The sequence below is a fragment of the Salmo salar genome, chromosome ssa13 (genome assembly GCF_905237065.1).
Source record: "Salmo salar chromosome ssa13, Ssal_v3.1, whole genome shotgun sequence".
NCBI lineage: Eukaryota > Metazoa > Chordata > Actinopteri > Salmoniformes > Salmonidae > Salmo > Salmo salar.
This window is the reverse complement of record NC_059454.1, coordinates 9,280,862-9,296,331: the sequence shown is the minus strand read 5'-3', so window position 1 is coordinate 9,296,331 and position 15,470 is coordinate 9,280,862. Positions and strand designations below refer to the sequence as shown.

The 15,470-nt window shown below is 42.3% G+C and overlaps 1 protein-coding gene across 1 annotated transcript in view; it reads right to left on the bottom strand.

The window, feature by feature from the left end:
* Positions 1 to 2,352: 2,352 nt before the first annotated feature.
* Positions 2,353 to 15,470, bottom strand: part of LOC106566387 (potassium voltage-gated channel, Shaw-related subfamily, member 4) — a 68,560-nt gene continuing 55,442 nt past the window's right edge. The window contains exon 5 of the mRNA XM_014134361.2: positions 2,353 to 4,576. Coding sequence (XP_013989836.1) covers positions 4,509 to 4,576 — 68 coding nt within the window. The 3' untranslated portion in view covers positions 2,353 to 4,508. The remainder of the gene's footprint in view (positions 4,577 to 15,470) is intronic.

Below are 15,470 nucleotides of genomic sequence, written 5' to 3'. Positions count from 1 at the left end.
CGAGTGATCACACAAACACTGGGGAGTAGGAGGCATGTCTATGACTTTCATTACACTACTTTACAACAGACCACAATAACACACACACACACACACTCTAGTCTGGTGCTCTGGTAGCTGCTAATAACCACAGTAACACACACACACACACACACACACACACACACACACACACACACACACACACACACACACACACACACACACACACACACACACACACACACACTCTAGTCTGGTGCTCTGGTAGCTGCTAATAACCCCAATAAAAATCACATGCACATTCTAAGCCCCTCTACTCCTGTTTTTTGAGCACAAAACACTGTTTTTTTTTCTTTTTGCACAACCACAACAGCAATCCCACTGATTCTAGTTTTGATCCCACTAAGAACAGAAGACAGTAGTAATCAAAGCACGACAAGTTGGCTCCACGTTGTGCAGTAAATGGTTGAAGAATAAAGGCCATGGGGCAAAGACGTCACCATGGATGGAAACATACAGCCTCGGAGACAGAAACAATAACAGCTATCAGCTTGTGGAAAGGCAGAGACAGTGGCACACTTGGTTTTTCTTTTGTCATAGAGAAAATGGATTTTATTTTCACATGCCTACATGATACATTATGTCAACTGCAATGCTTTAAGACACACAACATCTGACAGTTTCACTGCGTTTCATTCCCAAAATCGACCGTTCAACTTTACAAACTGCACCAGATACACAGGTCCATACAAAGCATCCAGCCCATGATCAGAACCCCATAGAATTACAATGAGAATCTTAGAATCATGCTAATTCTATGGAGAATATTATAATCATTCTAATTCTCATTGTAATCATTCTAATTCTCATTGTAATCATTCTAATTCTCATTGTAATCATTCTAGAAACAAGCTTAGACTCATATAGCTATGATTCAGTTCACCCCTGCTAAAACACAACAGTAAAAGTGGAAAAGGAGGCTGTATAGGTAGATATAGATAAAGCTGGAATCCTTAATTGAAACAATAACAAAGGGTCACCCCGTCTGTGTTTTGGTAAACAGTTGAGGGATGAGGCTGGAGAAATGTAACCACTCTCAAATTAATAGACAGAGCTACGGTATGGATACAAGGACTGACCATCCATGTATCAACATTATAGTTTGAACCATGTTTTGAGACTATACAGTGTTTGTTTACATTTACTTTGTTTACAAACATTGGAGTATAACAACTTTATATATTGGGTTCTGATGGGGTACGACAGTTGAACTAAGCTCACGAGGCATTTACAAGTTATATTCTTCAAGAATCATTCATTTATAAGTCCAAAAATGGATGTAGCAACTAAGGATTCTAGATTTAAATTATCAAAATAAAATTATCTTCATATAATGTAATATATTGTTACTAAATGTGCAGATAATCAATTTTCGAGAGGGGTTTTCTACAGGATTAAGGTAAAGTCACTAGGCTTATACTGTGCTACATACAACTGTGCTTCTATATACAGACTTTTGTGTCAGAGGAGTCAAAATAGCGTTGCGATATAAATTAAAATACATTTCAATAAAACTTTACTTTCTTTAATAGTAAACACAAGGCAACTATGGTCGACCAAGAGAAATATATTAAGACACCACGTGAAAGAAAACATACTCTCTTTGGCTTGCGTCCCAAATCCCACTCTCAAAACATACTCTCTTTGGCCTGCGTCCCAAATCCCACTCTCAAAACACACTCTCTTTTCCTGCGTCCCAAATCCCACTCTCAAAACACACTCTCTTTTTCTGCGTCCCAAATCCCACTCTCAAAACACACTCTCTTTGACTGCGTCCCAAATCCCACTTTCAAAACACAACAAGGTACCATTTGAGAAGCAACCTTTTTCCACCTTACATGCCGACTAAACCGGGCACGGCGACTAAACCGGGAACGGCGACTAAACCGGGCACGGCGACTAAACCGGGAACGCTGACTAAACCGGGCACGGCGACTAAACCGGACACGCTGACTAAACCGGCACGCTGACTAAACCGTGCACGGTGACTAAACCGGGCACGCTGACTAAACCGGGCACGGCGACTAAACCGGGAACGGCGACTAAACCGGGCGACTAAACCGGGCACGGCGACTAAACCGAGCACGGCGACTAAACCGAGCACGTTGACTAAACCGGACATGCGCGTGCCTTCGATTTTGTCTATCCACACCAGACGCGATCAGGACACACAGGTTGAAATATCAAAAAGATCTCTGAACCAAATATATTCATTTGGAGACAGGTCAAAACATATACGAAACATTCATGGACATTTAGCTAGCTAGCTTGCTGTTGCTAGCTCATTTTGTCCTGGGATATAAACATTGGGTTGTTATTTTACTTGAAATGCACAAGGTCCTTTTTTTGTTGTTGCTGGATCTTTGTAGAATATCGAACCATTTTGAGTCACACAAAATAGTGTGTTCTATACTCTGACAATAAATCCACAGATAAAAGGGGAAACCTAGTTAGTTTCTAGTAATCTCTCCTAGTTCAGTATTCTTCTTCTGTGGATTTTATATGGTGGTTGGCTACCAACTTTAAGGTGCGTTACTACAACCAACTGGACTGGAGTGTGGACCTCAGTTCACCCAATATGCTCCTAAAAACCAATAAGGAGATGGAAGAGGTGGGACTTGCAGCGTATCAAGCGTCTAAAATAGAACCAAAGTTTTATTTTAGCGCCTGGCTAGCAGACGCTCGTTGTGCGCGCGAGCAGTTTGGACGAAATGACTGAATAACATGTATGTGTACATTTATTTTGCAACGTTCGCACACGTTACGCTGCCGGTGTGGTCAGCATGTTAGATACATGTACAATGATTATCAAACAACCAAGATCTTAAAAATAACCAAGATCTTAAAGGACCAAGATTGGCGTTTTAGGAACAAAATCTAAGTCTCATCACATTACTCCATAGCAACATTAAGCTCCATCACTTTGACATTAAGCACGACTGGAACGGGCGGATGATGTCACAGCATGTGCAGATGTGGATCTTAACAATGCATTTACTAACAACGTTGATGATGCATTTAGCAATGATGACGTTGAGATAATCTCTTTTAATCTAATATGGCCGCCCACATTTTTTGGTCCCCTTTTTCAACCAGCAAATGTATTGTCAAAGAAATACAATAGCATTTATATATTATTTGCAAGACACTTTTTGTTTGTGAAAAGACAAGTAGTGTGAGCTTCTTCAGTCACATGCTAAATCTTGGCTACTGTCTGACTGCATCTCAATGCATTTTTTACATTCGTATTTCTCTTTTTTTTTGTACAACGACTTAAAGACACTGTGTTTGTGAACAGTAGTGTGAGCTTTAATAGTCACATGCTACTACTGTCTGCATGTTGACTCTCCTCTTCCTGAAACAGAACTGTTTACGTACTGTACTGTAATAGAAAAACATGATTTTTTAATTTTTTCATACATTATTTTTATTCTTTCTATAAGGATTTGCAAGATACTTTGTTTGTGAAAGGAAAATAGCATGAGATTTCATAGTCACATGCCACTGCTTGACTACGGCCTGTCTGTTGACTGGCATGACACCAGGCAGAGACCAACCTGTTTTAACTTTTACTTAATCAAAACAAAGCTGGACTTGGGAGTCAGTCGTCTGGGAACAACAACTCCTAGTTCCAATCCCACTTTAGTCTGTTAACAGTCACTTTTTTAATTTATGATTTATTTTATTTTACCTTTATTTAACTAGGCAAGTCAGTTAAGAACAAATACTTATTTTCAATGACAGCATAGGAACAGTGGGTTAACTGCCTTGTTCAGGGGCAGAACGACAGATTTTTGCCTTGACAGCTCAGGGATTCACTCTAGCAACTTTTTGGTTATTGGCCCAACGCTCTAACCACTAGGCTACCTGCCGCCCCATGCAACAGTGCAACTCCACATTTCTGTATTGTATTTTAGTTATACAATATTTACCAATTACGCTTCATTGATGAAAGACAGCAGACGTTTTTTACATACACATCAAATATTGTTTCTGGTCTCAGGACTCGAATCCTTCACAAATAGTAGCAATTTTTTGAAAACACCATTTGGAAATATTGTTGCTTGATTGAAACTCTTAGTATTTCCATCAGATATTCAAAACACTCCTCAACTTTAGATGTGTCCCTTAACATTAAGCTCACTGATGTTATTTTCTTTCATGGTACATTATATAGTGCTAGATCATGCAATACAATACATGCTAAATGCTTGGAAACAGACAGATGTGTGTACATACATAACTATACCCCCTAAAGCATCAGATATACGTATTCTACAATAGAGTTTGGGTACTGTGTACTTGACAGAAAGACAAGAGTTCTTCTTCCAGAACCTTCCCGGAAGGACCCGGACCTTCATCTCAGTTAGAGGAAGGAGGGACCTAGACCTGAAGCTCCACCCCATGTCCTTCAGTGCTGCATCCTGGTTTACACGTAATTCTCCTTCATCGACCAATCAACTTCTTCAGGTCAGAGTGGTGATTTCTGGTTGGGCATAGTTCCCAGTAGCTGCCAGGATGTCTTTACAGCTCTCTGTAACAGAGAAACATAAGGGGTGGAAATTAGAGACAGGAAAGTCAAAACAATGTTCTGTGTATGTATGGCATGACAATGATGGAAGAGTTGGCAACATCACTGGATGAAGGATAATATAACATTCATTCAATATTGGGACTTTGAGACAAATATCCTATACATTATGGGATCAGAAATCCATTGCCAACCATAGTGGTAAAGGCATGAATACATACTACGGGGGAGTTGGGTAAGTTGAGCCATTGTTTACATTCAGCAACACTCCGTCAAGGGAAACATAGTATTCTTTCTAACAAAGATATCTACATATATTTCAGGATGTTGTGTATCCCTGGAAATAATCTGAATTAATGGAAACACTCATGAAAACATAGTTTGTCCAAAACAAAAGTAATCTCCTGACTCAACTTACCCTGGCTATGGGGTAAGGTGAGTCGTGGGAAAGGGTCAGTTAAGCTGCTTACAAATTTCTGAAGTGAATTAAATATTACTACTATGTTTTTAAAACCATGACTGTCTTTATTTCCCAGACACAATTCAACACAATCGCAATCGCTTTTTCAGTAAAAAATAAATAAATGTTTAAGCATCTTTTAACAGAGGCTTAACACCTAACAAACACTTTTTTAAAAACACTTTTAACATAGGCCAGGCCCTGTTGTTAACTCATATCCCAGCAATATTGACTTGCATCACACCTAGCAAGAACATTTGCTTCAATTTGCTCAACTTGCCATTGGCTCAACCATTGGCTCAGCTTACTCCATGGCCATTGGATCAATTTACCCCATGGCCATTGGCTCAACCATTGGCTCAGCTTACTCCATGGCCATTGGATCAATTTACCCCATGGACATTGGCTCAACCATTGGCTCAGCTTACTCCATGGCCATTGGATCAATTTACCCCATGGCCATTGGCTCAACCATTGGCTCAGCTTACTCCATGGCCATAGGATCAATTTACCCCATGGCCATTGGCTCAACCATTGGCTCAGCTTACTCCATGGCCATTGGATCAATTTACCCCAAGGCAAACATATTGGCTGTATTAGGATACACAGCTATAATTATGCACTTTCATGCTAGGTTTAGGACCTCATATTGAAGCTTATAGAGACCCCAACTAATGTATAAAACAATCTACTTTGGTTTCGATACAAGCAATATGAAATCTCTATCACAATCAATTCATTTGACTGGTGAAAAACTTTTTTTTTTATCTTCTCGAACCTTTTCCATGTGGTTTCTAACTTCACAAACTCCATACAATTATGACTTCTTCCTAAATATTTGGTCAAAATATTAATTATGTGTACAGTTTCCTAGAAACAAGAAAACCTCTACCATTGGCCACTTTAATAATGGAACACTAGTCACTTTAATAATGTTTAAATATTTTGCACTACTCATCTCATATGTTTAGACTGTATTCTATACTATTCGACATTGCTCGCCCAAATATTTATATATTCTTAATTCCATTCCTTTACCTTAGATGAGTGTGTATTGTTGTGAAATTGTTAGATATAACTTGTTAGATATTACTGCACTGTTGGAGCTAGAAACACAAGCATTTCGCTACACCTGCAATAACATCTACTAAATACGTGTATGTGACAAATACAATTTGATTTGAACACAATAAATGTATTTGACTTGGTGAAAAACCTGTTTTGTGGAACTTACTTGCTTATCTTGTTTACCACTTTTTCCATGTGGTTACTTCCTTCAGAGACTCCAGGAAATTATGGGACAGTCAATTCATACTTGGTCAGACTATTAATTATTACATTTACATTTAAGTCATTTAGCAGACGCTCTTATCCAGAGCGACTTACAAATTGGTGCATTCACCTTATGATATACAGTGGAACAACCACTTTACAATAGTGCATCTAAATCTTTTAAGGGGGGGGGTTAGAAGGATTACTTTATCCTATCCTAGGTATTCCTTAAAGAGGTGGGGTTTCAGGTGTCTCCGGAAGGTGGTGACTGACTCCGCTGTCCTGGCGTCGTGAGGGAGCTTGTTCCACCATTGGGGTGCCAGAGTGGTTACTTATATGTATACAGTGTCTTCGGAAAGAATTCAGACCCCTTGACTTTTTCCATTCTGTTATGTTACAGCATTATTCAAAAATTTATAAAATTGTTTTTTTTCTCCCCTCAGCAATCGACACACAATACCCCATAATGACAAAGCAAAAACAAGTTTTAGGAATTTTTGGAAAATTTATAAAAAATAAAAATGTAATATGACATTTACATAAGTATTCAGACAATTATTCAGTACTTTGTTGAAGCACCTTTGGCAGCGATTACAGGATTGAGTCTTCTTGGGTATGATGCTACAAGCTTGGCACACCTGTATTTGGAGAGTTTCTCACATTCTTCTCTGCAGATCCTCTCAAGCTCTGTCAGGTTGGATGGAGAGCGTTGCTGCACAGCTATTTTCAGGTCTCTCCAGGGCTGTTCAATCGCATTTAAGTCCGGGAACTGGCAGGGCCACCCAAGGACATTCAGAGACTTGTCCAAAAGCCACTCCTGCATTGTCTTGGCTGTGTGCTTAGGGTTGTTGTCCTGTTGGAAGGTGAACCTTCGCCCCAGTCTGAGGTCCTGAGCACTCTGGAGCAGGTTTTCATCAAGGATCGCTCCGCTCACCTTTGCCTCGATCCTGACTAGCCTCCCAGTCCCTGCCACTGAAAAACATCACAGCATGATGCTGCCACCACCATGCTTCACCGTAGGGATGGTGCCAGGTTTCCTCCAGATGTGACGCTTGGCATTCAGGCCAAAGAGTTAAATCTTGGTTTCATCAGACCAGAGAATCTTTTTCTCATGGTCTGAGAGTCTCTAGGTGCCTTTTGGAAAACTCAGAACGGGCTGGCATGTGCCTTTTACTGAGGAGTGGCTTCTGTCTGGCAACTCTACCATAAAAGCCTGATTGGTGGAGTGCAGCAGAGATGGTTGTCCTTCTGGAAGGTTCTCCCATCTCCACAGAGTAACTTTAGAGCTCTGTCAGAGTGACCATCTGGTTTTTGGTCATCCCCCTGACCAAGGCCCTTCTCCCCCGATTGCTCAGTTTGGCAGGGGCGGCCATCTCTAGGAAGAGTCTTGGTGGTTCCAAACTTCTTCCATTTATGAATGATGGAGGCCACTGTGTTCTTGGGGACCTTCAATGCTGCAGACATTTTTTGGTACCCTTCCCCAGATCTGTGCCTCGACACAATCCTGTCTCGGAACTCTACGGACAATTCATTCGACCTTGTGGCTTGTTTTTTGCTCTGACATGCACTGTCAACTTTATATAGACAGGTGTGTGCCTTTCCAAATCATGTCCAATCAATTGAATTTACCACAAGTGGACTCCAATCAAGTTGTAGAAACATCTCAAGGATGATCAATGGAAACAGGATGCACCTGAACTCAATTTCGAGTCTCATAGCAAAGGGTCTGAATACTTATGTAAATAAGGTATTTCAGTTAGTTATTTTTAATACATTTGCAAAAATTTCTAAAAACCTGTTTTCACTTTGCCATTATGGGGTATTGTGATGTCATTATGGGGTATTGTGATGTCATTATGGGGTATTGTGTGTAGATTGCTGAGGATGTATTTATTTTTAAATCAATTTTAGAATAAGGCTGTAACGTAACAAAATGTGGAAAAAGTCAAGGTGGTCTGAATACTTTCCGAAGGCACTGTAGTTTCCTAGGAACAAGGGTGGTTCAACTTACCCCTTCTCCCCTACATGTATTTATGAACACTAGGCGGCAGGTAGCCTAGCGGTTAGAGTGCTGGGCCAGTAACTGAAAGGTGAAACATCTGTCGATGTGGCACTTAACCCTAATTTGCTCCAGGGGAGCTGTACTATTATGGCTGACCCTGTAAAACAACACATTTCACTGCACCTTTTTTAAGACTACACGCTGACTGTAATTCAGCAAAATGTTGAAAGGAAGCCCTCAGGCAAATGAAAAGCTTTACTGTCTGCAGATCATAACCTGGACCAGTGAGAGAGAGTCCAGTGGAAGCGGAAGCCTCAGGCTATGATGGTCATGACCACAATTCCTAATTGGAAACCTATTAGTGGCTATCAAGTTGAATTTACCACAGGTGGACTCCAATCGAGTTGTAGAAACATCACAAAGGATGTTTCTACATCCTTGTTTCTATGTTTCTAGCGGCTATCAATTTGAATGCTGAGCCAAAACCCACCCAGACTCTGTAAACGACCAGGGTCAGTAGGACTCTGGCACCCTATTCCCTATATAGTGCACTACTTTAGACCAGGGTCAGTAGGACTCTGGCACCCTATTCCCTATATAGCGCACTACTTTAGACCAGGGCTCTGATCAAAAGTAGGGCACTATGTAGGGAATAAGATGCCATTTGGGATGTAGACCCTGTCTCCCTGCAGCTAATGTGCACTAAAATGTGAGAGTGTATGTGTGATGTTCCCCTTTCACAGGCCGGGATGTCATTACCCACATACTCACCAGATACAGAGCCCGTGCTATTGAATTACTTAGCCTTCTGTCCTTCTGTAACTTTCTCTCTCTCACCTTCTCCGTCTATCTCTCTCTTTATTCTCCCTCCCTCTCTCTCCTATCTATCTCCCCTCTCTCTATCGCTCTCTCTCTCCCCTTCTCCGTCTATCTCTCTTTATTTCTCCCTCTCTCTCCTATCTATCTCCCCTCTCTATCGCTCTCTCTCTCTCTCTCTCTCTCTCTCTTTCCTATCTCTCATGTCATCTCTATGTAGTTGACAACACAAACTAGCCACAATTACCCGTGGAACATGTATCACTTGCTATTGTGGTTGCGGGTTATAAACTGAACACTTTGATCAGCCACCTTATTGCCTCTTTATTTAACCAAGTAAGTTATTGAGAACACACTCTCTATTCCTATAATGACCTGATGACCTCTAGCCAGCTGAATAATGCAAGCCAGAGCATGGGGTTGTGTCCATTAGGCTCTAAATGCCAGAAAACAGTCTAAAACAGGGAGGGACTATATAGCTGGACTCGTCCAAACTGAAACACTCATTTTAAATATTTCCATTGCAAAATATTCACGTTGTTTGATGATCTAATGAGCATGGCCCATTAATGCTTGGTGCGTTCCAATGAGAAGCCTCTACAGAGAGGCGTCCAGATCCCAGTCAAGGTTTTCCTCCCTGTAACCACAGTTCATTTACCCCGCAGGTCAGGACAGATCCCAGTCAAGGTTTTCCTCCCTGTAACCACAGTTCATTTACCCAGCAGGTCAGGACAGATCCCAGTCAAGGTTTTCCTCCCTGTAACCACAGTTCATTTACCCAGCAGGTCAGGACAGATCCCAGTCAAGGTTTTCCTCCCTGTAACCACAGTTCATTTACCCAGCAGGTCAGGACAGATCCCAGTCAAGGTTTTCCTCCCTGTAACCACAGTTCATTTACCCAGCAGGTCAGGACAGATCCCAGTCAAGGTTTTCCTCCCTGTAACCACAGTTCATTTACCCAGCAGGTCAGGACAGATCCCAGTCAAGGTTTTCCTCCCTGTAACCACAGTTCATTTACCCAGCAGGTCAGGACAGATCCCAGTCAAGGTTTTCCTCCCTGTAACCACAGTTCATTTACCCAGCAGGTCAGGACAGATCCCAGTCAAGGTTTTCCTCCCTGTAACCACAGTTCATTTACCCAGCAGGTCAGGACAGATCCCAGTCAAGGTTTTCCTCCCTGTAACCACAGTTCATTTACCCAGCAGGTCAGGACAGATCCCAGTCAAGGTTTTCCTCCCTGTAACCACAGTTCATTTACCCAGCAGGTCAGGACAGATCCCAGTCAAGGTTTTCCTCCCTGTAACCACAGTTCATTTACCCAGCAGGTCAGGACAGATCCCAGTCAAGGTTTTCCTCCCTGTAACCACAGTTCATTTACCCAGCAGGTCAGGACAGATCCCAGTCAAGGTTTTACTCCCTGTAACCACAGTTCATTTACCCAGCAGGTCAGGACTGTCAGGATTAGAGCTGCCCACCCTTTTATTGATCTTCTCATTCCCCTCGATGGATCTCTCTCACTCTCTCTTTCTCTCTGCACTCTCGGTCTCTGCTCTCTCTGTCGCTCTCTGTCTCTGCTCTCTCTGTCTGTCTCTCTGTAACTCTCTCTCTCAATTCAATTTCAATTTAAGGGGCTTTATTGGCATGGGAAACATATGTTTACATTGCCAAAGCAAGTGAAATAGATAATAGACAAAAGTGAAATAAACAATAAAAAATGCACAGCAAACATTACATAAAAGTTCCAAAAGAATAAGGTCATTTCAAATGTCATATTATGTCTATATAAAGTGTTGTAATGGTGTGCATATGGTTAAAGTACAAAAGGGAAAATAAATTAACATAAATATAGGTTGCATTTACAATGGTGTTTTTTCTTCACTGGTGGCCCTTTTCTTGTGGCAACAGGTCACAAATCTTGCTGCTGTGATGGCACACTGTGGTATTTCACCCAGTAGATATGGGAGTTTATCAAAATTGGATTTGTTTTCTAATTCTTTGTGGGTCTGTGTAATCTGAGGGAAATATGTGTCTCTAACATGGTCATACATTTGGCAGAAGGTTAGGAAGTGCAGCTCAGTTTCCACCTCCTTTTGTGGGCAGTGTGCACATAGCCTGTCTTCTCTTGAGCCAGGTCTGCCTTCGGCGGCCTCTCTCAATAACAAGGTTATGCTCACAAAATGTACATAGTCAAAGATTTCCTTTATTTTGGGTCAGTCGCAGTGGTCAGGTATTCTGCCACTGTGTAATCTCTGTTTAGGGCCAAATAGCATTCTAGTTTGGTCTGTTCTTTTGTTAATTCTTTCCAATGTGTCAAGTAATTATCTTTTTGTTTTCTCATGATTTGGTTGGGTCTAATTGTGTTGCTGTCCTGGGGCTCTTTGGGGTCTGTTTGTGAACAGAGCCCCAGGACCAGCTTGCTTAGGGGACTCTTCTCCAAGTTAATTTGTTTTTGTTATGGAAGGTTTGGGAATCGCTTCCTTTTAGGTGGTTGTAGAATTTAACGGCTCTTTTCTCGATTTGGATAATTAGCAGGTATCGGCCTAATTCTGCTCTGTATGCATTATTTGGTGTTTTATGTTGTACACAGAGGACATTTTTGCAGAATTCTGCATGCAGAGTCTCAATTTGGTGTTTGGAACATTTTGTGAATTCTTGGTTGGTGAGCGGAACCCAGACCTCACAGGCATCAAGGGCAATGGGTTCTATAACTGATTCAAGTATTTTTAGCCAGATCCTAATTCGTATGTCGAATTTTATGTTCCTTTTGATGGCATAGAAGGCCCTTCTTGCCTTGTCTCTCATATCGTTCACAGCTTTGTGGAAGTTACATGTGGTGCTGATGTTTAGGCCGAGGTAAATATAGTTTTTTGTGTGCTCTAGGGCAACGGTGTCTAGATGGAATTTGTATTTGTGGTCATGGCAACAGGACCTTTTTTGGAACACCATTATTATTGTCTTACTGAGATTTACTGTCAGGGCCCAGGTCTGACAGAATCTCTGCAGAAGATCTAGTTGCTGCTGTAGGCCATCCTTGGATAGGGACAGAAGTACCAGATCATCAGAAAACAGTAGACATTTGACTTCAGATTCGAAGGGGTGAGGCCGGGTGCTGCAGACTGTTCTAGTGCACTCGCCAATTCGTTGATATACAGTACCAGTCAAAAGTTTGGACACACCTACTCATTCCAGGGTTTTCTTTTTTTAAACTATTTTCTACATTGTAGAATAATAGTGAAGACATCAAAACTATGAAATAACAGATATTGAATCATGTAGTAACCAAAAAAGTGTTAAACAAATCAAATCAAAGTTTATTTGTCAAGTGCGCCGAATACAACAGGTGCAGGCAGACTTAGTCAAGACAGACTTAGTCTTAATCAAAATCAAAATTGAGAAAAAAACATGAAAACATGACAGAGTGTTGTTTAATGTACAGATTTATTTATTTATTCATGTTTTCATGTTTTTTTCTCAATTTTGATTTTGATTTTGACCTTACAATGAAATGCTTACTTAACCAATAGTGCAATTTCTAGAGTTAGAAAAAAAAGGTATTAGGTGAACAATAGGTAAGTAAAGAAATAAAAACAACAGTATAAAGACAGTGAAAAATAACAGTAGCGAGGCTATATACAGTAGCGAGGCAATAACAGTAGCGAGGCTATATACAGACACCGGTTAGTCAGGCTGATTGAGGTAGTATGTACATGTAGATATGGTTAAAGTGACTATGCATGTATGATAAACAGAGAGTAGCAGCAGCGTAAAAGAGGTGTTGGGGGGGCGGCACACAATGCAAAAAGTCCCGGTAGCCATTTGATTACCTGTTCAGGAGTCTTATGGCTTGGAGGTAAAAACTGTTGAGAAGTATTTTTGTCCTAGACTTGGCACTCCGGTACCGCTTGCCATTCGGTAGTAGAGAGAACAATCTATGACTGGGGTGGCTGGGGTCTATGACAATTTTTAGGGCATGCCTCTGACACCGCCTGGTGTAGAGGTCCTGGATGGCAGGCAGCTTAGCCCCAGTGATGTACTGGGCCGTACGCACTACCCACAGTAGTGTCTTGCTGTCGGAGTCCAAGCAGTTGCCATACCAGGCAGTGATGCAACCAGTCAGGATGATCTCGATGTTGCAGCTGTAGAACCTTTTGAGGATCTGAGGACCCATGCCAAATCTTTTTAGTTTCCTGGGGGAGAATAGGCATTGTCGTGCCCTCTTTACGACTGTCTTGGTGTGTTTGGACCATTCTAGTTTGTTGGTGATGTGGACACCAAGGAACTTGAACCTCTCAACCTGCTCCACTACAGCCTCATCGATGAGAATGGGGGCGTGCTCGGTCCTCCTTTTCCTGTAGTCCACAATCATCTCCTTAGTCTTGGTTACGTTGAGGGATAGGTTGTTATTCTGTAACCACGCGGCCAGGTCTCTGACCTCCTCCCTATAGGCTGTCTCATCGTTGTCGGTAATCAGGCCTACCACTGTTGTGTCATCTGAAAACTTAATGATGGTGTTGGAGTCGTGCCTGGCCATGCAGTCGTGGATGAACAGGGAGTACAGGAGGGGACTGAGCATGCACCCCTGAGGGGCTCGTGTTGAGGATCAGCGTGGCAGATGTGTTGCTACCTTCCGTCACCACCTAGGGGCGGCCCGTCAGGAAGTCCAGGATCCAGTTGCAGAGGGAGGTGTTAGTCCCAGGATCCTTAGCTTAGTGATGAGCTCTGAGGGCCCTATGGTGTTGAACACTGAGCAGTAGTCAATGAATAGCATTCTCACATAGGTGTTCCTTTTGTCGAGGTGGGAAAGGGCAGTGTGGAGTGCAATGGAGATTGCATCATCTGTGGATCTGTTTGGGCGGTATACAAGTTGGAGTGGGTCTAGGGTTTCTGGGATAATGGTGTTGATGTGAGCCATTACCAGCCTTTCAAAGCACTTCATGGCTACGGACGTGAGTGCTACGGGTCTGTAGTCATTTAGGCAGGTTGCCTTCATGTTCTTGGGCACAGGGACTATGGTGGTCTGCTTGAAACATGTTGGTATTACAGACTCAATCAGACTCAATCAAATGTCAGTGAAGACACCTGCCAGTTGGTCAGCACATGCCCGGAGCACACGTCCTGGTAATCCGTCTGGCCGCAGCCTTGTGAATGTTGACCTGTTTAAAGGTCTTACTCACGTCGACTACGGAGAGCGTGATCACACAGTCGTCTGTAACAGCTGATGCTCTCATGCATGCCTGAGTATTGCTTGCCTTGAAGCGAGCATAGAAGTGATTTAGCTCATCTGGTAGGCTCGTGTCACTGGGCAGCTCGCGGCTGTGCTTCCCTTTGTTGTCTATAATAGTTTGCAAGCCCTGCCACATAAGACGAGCGTCGGAGCCGGTGTAGTACAATTCAATCTTAGCCCTGTATTGACGCTTTGCCTGTTTGATGGCTCATCAGAGGGCATAGCAGGATTTCTTGTAAGCTTCTGGGTTAGAGTCCTGCACCTTGAAGGCGGCAGCTCTACCCTTTAGCTCAGTGCGAACGTTGCCTGTAATCTATGGCTTCTGGTTGGGGTATGTACGTGCAGTCACTGTGGGGATGACGTCCTCAATGCACTTATTGATAAAGCCAGTGACAGATGTTATGTACTCCTCAATGCCATCGGAAGAATCCCGGAACATGTTCCAGTCTGTGATAGCAAAACAGTCCTGTCGTTTAGCATCTGCTTCATCATATCAAAACATATCTTATATTTTAGATTCTTCAAAGTAGCCAACCTTTGCCTTGATGACAGCTTTGCACACTCTTGGCATTCCCTCAACCAGCTTCACCTGGAATGCTTTTCCAACATTCTTGAAGGAGTTCCCACATATGCTGAGCACTTGTTAGCTTCTTTTCCTTCACTCTGCGGTCCAACTCATCCCAAACCATCTCAATTGGGTTGTGGTCGGGTGATTGTGGAGGCCAGGTCATCTGATGCAGCACTCTATCACTCTACTTCTTGGTCAAATAGACCTTATACAGCCTGGAGGTGTGTTGGGTCATTGTCCTGTTGAAAAACAAATGATAGTCGCACTAAGCGCAAACCTGATGGGATTGCGTATCACTGCAGAATGCTGTGGTAGCAATGCTGGTTAAGTGTGCCTTAAATTCTAAATAAATCAGTGACTGTGTCACCAGCAAAGCACCCCCACACCATCACACCTCGTCCTGCATGCTTCACGGTGGGAACCACACATGCGGAGATCATTCGTTCACCTACTCTACGTCTCACAAAGATACGGCGTATGAAACCAAAAATTTCAAATTTGGACTCATCAGACCAAAAGGACAGATTTCCACCGGTCTAATGTCCATTGCTTGTG